General features: G+C 36.2%; 1 protein-coding gene across 1 annotated transcript in view; it reads left to right on the top strand.

The window, feature by feature from the left end:
- Nucleotides 1-12,935, top strand: part of TRHDE (thyrotropin releasing hormone degrading enzyme) — a 524,500-nt gene that overhangs the window by 319,992 nt on the left and 191,573 nt on the right. Inside the window, exon 6 of the mRNA XM_075551269.1 lies at nucleotides 546-683. Within this exon, the coding sequence (XP_075407384.1) occupies nucleotides 546-683 (138 nt within the window). The remainder of the gene's footprint in view (nucleotides 1-545; nucleotides 684-12,935) is intronic.

Below are 12,935 nucleotides of genomic sequence, written 5' to 3'. Positions count from 1 at the left end.
GTGTGTGTGTGTGTGTGTGTGTGTGTGCGTGTGCGCGCTCACTCACAGGGGGCATGGAAAGGGGAGGGAGGATGACCTGTTCACATGGTATTAGAGATTAGTGATACTAAATAGTGAGACAGTACTGTAAGCCTGAAATCTAGTTAGTATTCTTATACTGAATGCACTTACAAAGGCACTGTGAAACCTGGGTTGTCGTCTTTATGTTGTAGCACACCCCACGAAGCCTGTATCCTAGCCACTTTCATTATGTGTCCACTGTCCAAATTTTGCTTTCCCCACTGTTAAACAGAGTCAATTTTAAAAAAAAATAATCTCTTTAGAGCCCAGAGTAGTTCATTGATTTTGTTTCATGCCGTGCTCAAAGCAGCCGCCTACATTTTCAAGTAACTTAGGAGGCATTTTATTTACTGGGTTTCACTTGAGTCTCACCATCTAAGACTAATGAGCTTCATCAATTAAGTGACACATATTCTGTAGCAGTTGTCACACACATTCTGTCATAACCCTGAATCACCTATGATATTGACTCATCTGTATTGCAGGAAAAGCAGAGGTTCCTGACAGATGTTCTGCATGAAGTGATGCTGCTTGATGGCTTGGCCAGTTCCCATCCGGTCTCACAGGAAGTGCTACAGGCAACTGATATTGACAGGGTGTTTGACTGGATCGCATATAAAAAGGTGGGAATAAATAAGACCCAAATGCCGCTTGGCTGTTTCACAATGCAGGGAAGTCAAATTGCTTCATGCTGCGTGGATTCTATGTATTGCCTCCTCCTAGCAGATAGAAATGGACTGTGAGCTGGAAAATATGAAGTTAGTAGGCTCATGCCACTTTAAGAGTTAGGGCTTTGTTTTATAAAGTAGAAGACCAGATATGATTATTTGCCAAACCATGCATAGAAATATTGGAAGTACTAATGAATAAATGTTTGGAGACTCAATATGAGATTGCTGTACAAACGGTGTTATATAAACGTCAGATATTATTAACAATAAGAAAACAGACTAGTATAGTGACAATTATTTTTCAGTGGTAGCTCTTAAATATTTGTTTATTTTGGTTGGCTAATGTAGAAGGATATAGGCAATGACCTGCTATGTATATTTTATAAACAATATGGGAACATTTTGGGAATTAAGCCTTTTATTGGAAATAAGAGTAATAAACAAAAACTAGAGATGAGACTTAAGATGATATAGTGTGGGGGTGATAGTTGAATGGTAGTTGTTCAATGGTTAAGTGCTCAGCCAGTAACCAAAAAGCCACTGGATGGATCTCACCAGCCCACTCCGAGGGAGACGGGCGTGGCTCCTTAAAGATACACAGCCTGAGGAAGAGAAGGGCAGTTCCCCTCTGTCCAAGGAGTCGGGATTGGTTCAATGGTAGTGGATAGATTTCTTTGTTTGGGACAATAATTAGACTTAGAGCTAGGATCTCTTGCATGAACTTTTTTTCTGTAGTTAGCTGGGCCAGGATAATGATGTTTCTTTGTACCTCTCTCCCCCGGTTCTGTTTTTAACACTAGCATGTGTCTCATTATTTCTTACTTATATGGCAATGAATTTTGTTTTACTGGAGCTGAAATAATTGTTAAAGTAGGTTTAATGTCTCCAGTCATCAATTTTAGGATGTTATGAATTGTACCCATTAGGATTGGTTTGTACTTTATAGATTGAATATTGTTTCTGTTTTATTAAAATTACGAATACGGTTTTCAAGAAAACATATCCCTTTTTAATAAAAATGCTTTTACTTTTGCATTCTAGTAGTGACTGTCTCATTGCCAATGAGTTTATGTTGACGTATAATATATAAAAATATGAACTGTTTTAATAGAAACCCCCATGTACAATTACCCATCAGTGCAATGATTGAAAAGTGTGTTTTGGTGTTTTATTAAAATAGGCGACATTAAGTTCTGTGTCATTAGAAGTCTTTGCGTGAAGACCTATCTGTGCACAACAGAACAGAGCACCAAAGTCGTTATGTTTGAGTCCACTGTTGCAGCCATTTTGTCAGTCCATCCTGTTAAGTGTCTTATTCATTTACAATGACCGTGTCTTTTACCTCCCATGATGTCTTCTTCTGAAGACTGGACGCTCCTGACTCAGTCTCACCAGGCGAGCTTCGAAGAAGCATTTTGGCTGTATCTTCTAAAAGACTTTTGCTTGTGATGGCATCATTCTTTCAGTATCCTTTTCCAACCCTCTAATTGTAAACGCATAAATCCTCTCTGATCTTCCTTTATTATGAACTAACTGAAGACACCATGGCATGGGTCTGCACGTCTGATTCCTCAAAGTGACGCATTTGCTCTTTCACTCTTTAAAGAAACTTATACAATAGATGTGCCCACTGCAGTATGTGACTGTCATTTGATTTCTTGGCTGCTGCCTTTATGAGCATTGAGTGTAGATCCAATTATATCTCTGATCAATGAAATCTTTCTACCGTTTATCCTGATTGGCTTAGTTGTGAGGATTCATGTTTTTTTAAATTGAGTTGTGGCTCATATTGAAGGCAGTAGTAGGTCTTCATCAGTAAGTGCTTCAAGCCCTCTTTTCTTTCAGCAAGCATATTTCTTAACTTGTATGTTGCCAGTTGTTAATGAGGCTTTTACAGATTCTGATGCCACATTATTTTCCATCTCATCCAGGCTGAGGATTATTTGTTTCACATACATGTTGAACGAGTATGGTGAGAAGGTCCGGCCCTGATGCTTACCTTTCCTGATTGCCTGCATACTGTTCCCTTGTGCTGTTTGAATGAGTTAAGTGTTCCTGAATTCCCATTATTTGCAGTGTAATACATAGTTTGTAATGGCCCACACTGTTCCACATCTTTTCATAGTTGTGATACACAAGTAAACATCTTTCTGGTATTCTTTGCTTTCAGCCAAGACTAATTAGACATCAGTAAAGATGTCCCACGTGCAGCTCCCTGACGATGTTGAATTATCTTCAGCAAAATTTTACTTGCCAGTAAGAATGGGCTCAAACACGGATATCTTTCAGTTGGTTGGGTAGGTTATGCCAGTTTCTTGAGGTACACTAGTGAGGGCTTCTACTGCTACATGAGAGTTTTAAAGTGTTTACTTTGATATTTTTCCAATTTCTGAAAACTTGTTTTTAACTTCCACCTTCAGTGAAACTTAGGCTTCTTTCAGTATCACCTGTTCTTGATACAATGCTACCTACTGAGTGATTAAATACAGACCAATCTTTGTGATATGGGTGCTTTGTGTATTCCTTCCATCTTCTTTTGATGTATATATAATTTAATATTTTGTCTGTAGAATCCTTCAATTTTAACTGGAGGCTTACTGTTTTTCTTCAGTTCGTTCAGCTTGACATCTGCTCACCCTCTTCTGCCCTTGGGGCTTTCCAACTGTAGGACTTTCCACATGTTGTTAAACTGTTTTCCGCTGTCTTCTCAAGCTGCCGTGTTTGGTTAAGATCTTTTATTATCTCTTCTTTTGAAATGCACTTGTTTGTCATGAAAGATGTCAGGTCCATTTCAATTTTACTTTTCTTAAGCCACTCACACCAATATGGAGAAATTTTTCTGGTGCTGTTTTGCTTTTAGAAGAAACATAATATATAAAAATTTCTCACACTTATTTTTTCATTTCTACCAGTTACTTTAGCTACTGTATGCTCAAAAGCAAGCTTCTGAGTCTTTTATGACATTGATTTTGCTATTCTCTATTTTCCTGTCTTTTTAATAGTCCTTTGATGTTATCCTATATTCATCTTTTCTTTGGTTCTTCGTGTTCAAGGCAGAACATCTAGAGATGATCTTTAAATTCAAGTACAATATACCAAAAAATTGAATTCTGATGCTAATGAACCTGTATTTAGTTTTCTCAGCTTCATCCTGAAATTGCCTATGAGGTTTTTGGTTTGTTTCACAGTCAGCCCCTGGTCTTGGTTTGACTGATGCTATTGCATTATTTCATTGTCATTTCACGCAGATGAGGTCATTTTCATTCTTCCATATTCTTCATGGTGAAGTCTATATGGACTGAGGCTTTTTATATTTTGAACAAGGATATTTGCAATAATGAAGTTATTGCTTTCAAACATATTTTATTATATGATTTCTAGCATTCTTTATCACTAAGGCCATATTTTCCAATTATTGATTTTTCCTTTTCATTTCCAACTTTGGAGTTTTAATCATGAATCACTATCAGTGCATCTTTATTTTATATTTGTTGAAGTTCAAGCTGAAGAGTTATGTGGTTGGTGTATGAATTTGAATAATAATTTTGCTGGCTTCATTGTCCTTGGTAGATATCATCCTATCACAGACAGCGTTATACTTCAAGATAGATCTTGAAATACTCCTTTTGATATTATCTACTAATCAATTCTCTTGAATTTGTCATACTAGAAATAATAATCCCTATGACTATCTGACAAAAAAATATTGGTCAATATTAGCCTGTTTTGGCTGTTACATATATAGGATATTGGACTTTATGTGTTTCATTTCTTTTGTTTATAACTTCTAATTTTTCAGAGTTTAACTTCACATATGCCATGTTCTTTTGAAGCTGTTCCTTCTCATTGTGAGTTGAGCCCCACCAGTAAATGAAGGTGCAGAAAGATGTTCTCCATCCGTGTCATTAGGTTAACTCTAACTTGAGGAGGAAACTCATTAAGATTTAAAACATAATTTTTTTAATAGAAAAAAATCCAACCTCCTTGCTTTTGGGTTGATTTTCAATTCAATTGAGCTTCCTCATAGGGTCTTCCAGGCTGTGATGCTTATGGCAGCTGACTGACACATCTTTTGTCTGAGGAACAGCTTGGGGTTTTAAACCTCCAACATTTTGATCAGCAAGCAAGCACTTTAAACAACAATATGCGGGTTGGTAGTCAACGTCTATATAGAAGTCATCTTACGGTTCCATGTTGAGCTGGGATCTGCATGGTTTGCAGTTTGGAACCACCAGGAGCTCTAGGAGGTCAAGATGGCACTCGACCCCCCTAAGCAGTTCCCATCTTGGAAACCCACAGGGGTCGCTGTGAGTCATCATCACCTCCATAACAGTGAGTTTTTGTTTTGTAATATTATGTACACATCAAAGGAGCTTAACAATAGTGTAATTCTCTTTCTTTCTTCTTGTCAGTTTTGTTATTTTTCATATATTTCCTTTATACAGATATATTTAAAAGCTAATAATATATTGTTATTATTCAATTATTTAAAATATATTTTAATAATAGGAAATATCCTATATGTCTATCTATATAGTTTCTATTTGTTATATTCTTCATGAATTTATTTTTTATTTCTTCTGTATAGCTTCACAGCCTTGTAACTTTATGGAGTAGCTGTATTCTATCCTTTAGGGCCACTCTGAGTTAAAATTGACTTGATGGCAGTGGGTTTTTTGTTAAAGGATTTCTTTAACATTTCTTGTAGTGAGAATCTGATAATAATAAATTCTTTCAAATGCTATGTGCCTGAAGAAATATTTAATTTTTGTTTTGTTTTTGAAAAATCATGAGGAACCAATGGAGAGTTTAAAAAGGAGGACTAAGAATTACATTTGTATTTCAAGAAAAATATTTATAAAGGTGTTATAGATATTGGAATTAATAAAACAAGTATGGATATCATTAGAGTACCCAGCATTTATTTTATTTTATTGTAATGTATTACGTTGTTACATTCAATTAAATTTTACTTCTGTGCCTCTGCACTCGTCTTCCTGTGTGTCTCAGTTGCTAGTCAATTTTAACTTCTGCCAACGATCAAGCCTCTCATTACATAGATGTTATGCTAGATTATCATCTCTGTAGTTATTTACTTAATAATTAATCTAATTATTCCCACTTCTGTTTCATTGATCTTCCGGAATTGTAACGTCACCCTGATTTAAATATTTTCATAATCTTAGGATAGAAAGAGGAAGAATGAGAACTATTCTGTGAAAACAGGTTAGTTAGCTCAGTAATCTTTCATAATAGCTTTAAAAAGAGAATAAATGATAAAAGTGCAATGAAAACAGGAAAGCACTGTCCATAAACCGGAAAGACTGGAAAGGATGGATTGAGACAGTCTCTTTGCTCTAAAAGCACAAAGAGAAATAAGAATCAATGATCCAATGACCTGGATGATGAGAGTGAGAGAATGCTCATTAAATTTACATAAGATGCTAAGTTGGAAAGGTTTAGTGTAAGCTTAGAAGTGAGAAACAGATTTCTAAATGACAAGCAAATTTAAAGACGATCCTTTAAATGTGAACGTATTTCATCACTTATATGAAGATTACAACATTTTAGAGACCAGCTACAATGACAAAAACCAGAGCTGAACAATATTCACAAGGAACAAATTTTAAAAAATAGACATTTTAACTTGCAATGCTCTGGTGGTATAACTAAAGTTTTTAAATATTCATGTACCCATTAGATTAAACATATCTAACTTATATGTCTTCTACACAAATGGACATGAAAAGTCAGTCTGTCCTTTAGAACTGCTGGTTCTATTGATACCAGGCTCCCCATCTATAGCATTACGTCATCCAGACCCTGGTTAATAATCGGGAAAGTGCACAGATTAATTCTATGCACAGAATGTATTGGTTCTATAGAACAGAAATGAAATTAGAGAGTGCTTTCTCAAGAATGTTGTAACCTAGTGAACAAAAACCCAAAACCAAACAGTGCTGTGAAATCAAGTCTGACTCAGAGCCACAGTACCTTCAACAATAAATTGTTTCTCAAGCCAGTGATTACTTAAATTATATCAGTTTATGGTAATTCCTGGATACTTCACAATACTCTTCAGCCCCCCTTTCTCTCATTCTGTTTGCCAGGACATTCTGTCAGCTCTCCCCTCAAAATAATTCCAGAGTTTGAACCCTTTTCCTCACCAACAATATTGCTATCTGGTTCGAATGACCAACCCCTTGCCTTAGTCGTAAGAAGCTCTGGTGGGGCTCGAGGTCAGCAGCAGTTCGAGCCCATTGCTTGCTCCATGGGAAAAAGACGAGGCTACCTGCTCTCAGAGGTTTTCAGTCTCAGAAACCTGTAAAGAGTCACTGCGAGTCAGGACAGACAGCATGTCAGTGGTCTTTGTTTTCTTTCTTCAGCATTTTCCCAAATAGTCTTTCTGGAACTAATCCTGCTCCTGTACAGTTGAATTTTAACCAGTCAGCTTGATATATTTTTTTTACCCTTAAGTCAGATGCCATCTTTAACTGTTAAGGCATTATCTAATGTCAAAACTTTCACAATGACTCCCTACCAAAGTGGGGATAAAAGCCAATCTTTACAGTGAACTCATAAGACCCAACCTCTGATCTCCACTCATCCAAATCTCCCCAACTTGCCAGTGACCTTAACTTCCCTCTTCCCTCTGTGGTTTTGCCTCTTATGACTCCCTTCTCAGGTCTCCTTTCTCACCACGCCCTGATTTCTGATGACTACATCCAGTTCGCTCCCAGGGTCAGGCCTTTGTGACGGGCTGTCTTCTCTACGTAGAGTTCTATTTAAACCATTGTCCTGATTCTGTTAGCTGTACCACATCTTCTGTGTAAAAGCCACCTTTTCAAAGACGACTTCCATGTAAAAATGACAGCGAACACGTTCATTCTTCATTTCCCTTATTTTGATTCATACATCAATTTGTCCCTTAGCATTTGTCACTTTATAACATATATATATATTTTATTCTATATTATATTTACTATGTCTACTGCTCTACCCCTGCTTACTAACATCCCACACCTCCACTGTAAATATTCTAGAGAGATATTAGCCCGTACTATTCACTCATGTGTATCCAGTATTCATTAAATGGTATACAGTATATATTTAATAAATACTGATTGACTTTAATTAAAGTGGCTATCAGAAAAAGCAATATAAGCAAAATGCCATGATATTTATGAGAGAAATATCGCATCTTTTTATAAGAATTAGAAAAATGAGTTGGTATTTGAACTAGGATGAAGACATTAAGGACATAATGTCATGTCAATTCAGGAGGGGAAATGAAGATTGTTTTGCCCAAGTATTTTGTTCTCTAATGGGGTCTCCTGGGTCCTGTCACATTTAAGCTGACCCCTCAGCTTTGACCCCTGGGGACCTCTTTTCGTCCACTTAGCTCTCCTCCTGTTCTTTGAACTCTCCGCCTCGGACACAATCAACTTCCGAGTTCTGCAACTTCTTCCTATTCTGTTTTTTTAATCACTTTATTGGGGGCTCATACAACTCATCACAATCCATCCATCCATCCATTGTGTCAAGCACATTTGTACATGTGTTGCCATCATCATTCTCAAAACATTTGCTTTCCACTTGAGCCCTTGATATCAGCTCCTCATTCCCCTCGTCCCCCCACCACTTTTCTGTCCCTCATGAACCCCTGATAATTTATAAATTATTATAATTTTGTCATATCTTACATGTCTCCCTTCACCCACTTTTCTGTTGTCCACCCCCCAGAGAGGAAGTTATATGTAGATCCTTATAATTGGTTCCCCCTTTCTACCCCACTTTCCCTTCACCCTCCCAGTATCGCCATTCACACCACTGGTCCTGAAGGGATCATCTTCCTGGATTCCCTGTGTTTCCATTTCCTATCTGTACAAGTGTACATCCTCTGGTTCAGCTAGATTTGTAAGGTGGAATTGGGATCTTGATGAGGGGAGGGGAGCATTTAGGAAGTAGAGGAAAGTTGTGTTTCATTGTTGCTATTCTGAACCCTCATCTAAACAATCCTTCTTCGCCTTTGCTGTCTCTATCCATAGTCTCAACTACATTTATACTATCAAATGTAGTTAATGACTGTTTTGTTCTCTTCATGTTCCCATACATGGCGTATATATGAGGGGGTAGCCCCCCAAAGTGGAATTTTTTCAAAGCTATGTATTTATTAATTATTATTATGTTACAAAACAACCTTATGATCTTTAAAGTACTCTCCATTAAACTTAATACATTTGTCAAATCTGTGATTCCATTATTGGAAACATTTTCCAAACTCATCTGTTTGGATGGCTGACTGCACCTCCCTCATGTTTATCTTCACCTCTTCTGTGCCTTGAAGTTGCTGCCCTTTCATGTCCTTCTTCATTCATAGAAACAAAAAGAAGTCACATGGAGGTAGGTCAGGTGAGTAAGGTGCGAGCGACAAGAGAGGCATGCTGTTTTTTGCCAAAAACGGGTGCACTGAGATGGCTGCCTCAGCAGGTGCGTTGTTGTGGTGGAAATCCCAGTCCCTCGTCTGCCACAAATCAGGTCTTCTTTGTCATACACTGTTACATAATCTTGTCAGACCCTCTCAGTAGAAAGCTTGATTGACCTGATGGGTAAACTCCAAATGCACTATGCCCCTCACCTAAAAAACAAACAAATGAGCATCATCTTGATCTTTTAGTTTCATTTGATAAGTGTTTTTTTGTTTGTTTTGGGGGTACAATTAAAGATGGCATCTTCATTGGCTTGATTGATGTTTGCTTTCAGGCTCCTAAGAATCGCACCCTGTCTCCTCACTAGTAATTACCTTAGAAAAAAAGAAAAGTCTGGTCGTTTCCTACCTGTTCTTTTAAAGCCATGACATGCTTCTACTGGCTGCTCCTTTTCCTGGCCAATGATTACCCGAGGCACCAATTTCCTAGCAACCTTTCCCATTCCCAAATCTTCAGTTAAAATTCACTGAACTGAGTTGCAATATAATCCAGCTAGTCCTCCGTCTCATCCGTGGTCTCTTGCTGGTCCTCAAGCACAAGTGCATGAATTTTGTCAACATTTTCTTCTGTGCAGGAAGCTGATGGACTTTCCATAACAAGGGTTGTCATCAGTTGACATTGTACCTTTTCAGAAATGAGAAACACACCCATGCACCTGTTTTTTCCCATACCACTGTCCTAAGCTGTGTTCAACATCTGCCAGGTTCTGCAGCGTTTTTCCCAAGCAGGAAACAAAATTTCTGACCTTCACACTGTTCTCTTAAATTGGCCATCACAAAAAAATGAGCTTCAAGCAAAACCGCCTTTATGAAGATATTCACTGTGGCCAGACAGAGCCCTATGTAACACCAGAGGTGCACTAATTTACAGCAAGTTGCTCTCTGTAGGGGGCAAATGCACACTACAAATGCTCTGCCTCAGGAGCTTTTTCCCTTTATTGGGCGGAGGGGTGCCCCTGATGTTGGTTAACATAGTCTCTGTGGTCACTCTCAGAAACAAAGTTGGAGAACAGACTTTTGGTCAGATTTATGAAGGTATTAATATTAATATACATAATAGTAGCAATTTTTGTTAGCACCTTTTGTTTTAAATAATTTACACTATTATCTTTACCACTCCTGTAAAATAGATATTATTATATTCAATTTATCAATCAGGAGAGATGCAAATAACTTAATGATTTAAATAATTAATGATTTAAAGCTGTGCTCATGCTTCTAGGCAGCAGAGATATCTATCCATATATTCTTTTACTTCTCTAGTATATCATTCTTTAAATAGAAATATGATTTGAGATGTAATCTTTTGCTATAGATGTAAGTAAAGCATATGTGCTTTTTATTAATATTCTGTATGAATAAGTAAATACAGTGTATTAATGTATAGTTTACATTAAATGAAGGCTTAAGAAATGGAGGTTATGTGATCTGGGAGGTCACTATCAATATTCAGAGAGTACATTGGAACTGACTCAATGATAATGGTTTGATTTTTTTATTTTCAATCATCTCAGTTCAAAAATGTGAATAATATTAAGAGACTGAAAAAATTAGGTGAAGATGAGAGGGGCAGACAGAGAATCCGAGGTGGTGGGGGGGAAGCGAGAGCAGTTACATATATTCCCTCTGCAGGCTAGAATTCTAAGAGTTAGTAATTGGCTCCAATGCATGAATGGTCACCATAGGAAAACCAGTCACCACAGTTCTGTCAACATCAGGGTCAGAATAAGATAAATGGCCCGAAATTCCAGTAGCAAATTTCAGATGATGTAAGAAAGAACTTTTTGGTATAAAAAGCAATTCAGTATTTGCATGTGAAATACTAAAGATAATAAGAATTGATTTTTAAATGTATTTGAAAATTAAATTACCAAAATAGATTAGAAGACCATTGGAAAAATATTTCTCAATGTTGGTTTCATAGTACATGGTAGTTGACACATGTAATGCACAGCCTTTAATTTATTAAAATTAGTTTTACTTGAATACATTTCTGCTTGCATCATCCCTTCTCCACTTTGGTTATAAATTTACATTTAATGGTAGGAGAAGCTAATTACTTGCTTCTAAGGTAAAAGAAATTAATATTGAAGTAATTTCTGTCTATCTGGCTTGTCTGCTGGTATCTCTAAAAAATCTTGAAAAGAATTTTCCAGATGAAATATACTTTTGACTCTTATTCTTTATTACTTGAGTGTCTTGGCTTAGCTTTTGGCCTTGAAGGACCGTTAGAATAGGCCAGAGGTGATTTTAAGACATAGTGTAAAGGAAAAGCTTCTTTGTTCTTGTAAAGAAAATGTACATAGTGAAAGGACATGATTTTATTGGCATTTCTATGATAAATGCCTTTACCACTTACTGGTAAATTATTAATTTGTGCGTTTTGCTGAACGAAGTAAGTTTTCTCTTGTCCATATTTAGTTCATCACTGTTTGAATGCTTTTTTTTTCTATTTTCTTGGGCAAAATTTAATACCAAGAACAGCTTCTTTTTTCTTCTTTTTATACTTGGTTGAGCTTGTAGTTCTCCTACCTAGATGTTCTGGACTTATTTAGCATTTATTTGATAAAACTGTCTTTTATTTAGTGAAAATAGGTAAAAGGCTCCTTACTTGTATTCATCTCATTACTAGATTAATACAGGCAGAGATTATAATGCTTTCTCTGCTCCTCTTGGGTCAAATTATTTTGTTGTTACCTAGTGTTTTAGCTATATTAATTTTAAAATTCCTTTGTTGCATCATGTTCAATCATTTTTATTTCACTAAAATGTTTAAATAAGTGCAATACTTGTTTTGAAATTATTTACCTAGTCTTTCGTATGATCCTTTCTGGTAGTTGGAATTTTGATAACATGACACACACACGCACACACCGCTATCCTAGTTTTATCTTATATAAATTGACTGTAGTAAAATTCTACTTTGCAGTGTTCTCAACTATTTCTTTGGCTACTCTTGTTATTCTTAGTATTTGCATATGTAATGAAAAGCCTAATTCTAATGACTTTTGCACTTATTTATGTATTCAATAGCTTTAATTAAGAATAAAATTTGCCTTGTAAATTAGTACACATGGCGATGTACAAAGATTATGCTATTCCCACAACTCACTATCCTGCTATCTATGGGGCTTACTATCTATGGGACTCTAATTCACTTAGGCTAGGAGGTACCTTCACTGCATTTCCAGTGGAGCTTCAAGGTCAATCCAATCCTGAATCTGTCTGAATCTCAGATTGTTTTATAAATGATATACAGAGAAGAAATGGATATTGAAGACAAACAGTGAAAAGAAGTGGAAATAAACCAATGCATATTCCCACAGCACATACTTTGTAAAGGGTGTTTCGAGAATGGAGAGATTCTATAATATTTAGAAAAAGGACAAATAACAAAGTTAGAAATGAATTGAGGCTTAAAAGACAAACGAGCAAGTCAACTGGAATTAAACGTTGACATATTTCTACAAACAAGAAGTATAGAAAAAGCAAATGAACAGTGATATAACATCCTTTTATAAAAATTAGTTTTGGGAGAAAACGCTAAATAAGTATATTCACAATATACATAATCTGATAGTAGTGGAAAATATGAGACATTTAACTTAATCAAATTATCCTGTAGAATAATAATGTGTTGTTTTAGCATCTTATAGGCTTTTTAGTCATCATAAACATTAGTCCATTTAAAATCAGCCTGATATACCAATGTATAC

Source organism: Tenrec ecaudatus, chromosome 6, assembly GCF_050624435.1.
Source record: "Tenrec ecaudatus isolate mTenEca1 chromosome 6, mTenEca1.hap1, whole genome shotgun sequence".
Lineage (NCBI taxonomy): Eukaryota > Metazoa > Chordata > Mammalia > Afrosoricida > Tenrecidae > Tenrec > Tenrec ecaudatus.
Note: the sequence above shows the minus strand (reverse complement) of the source record. Positions and strands in the feature narration are given on the sequence as shown.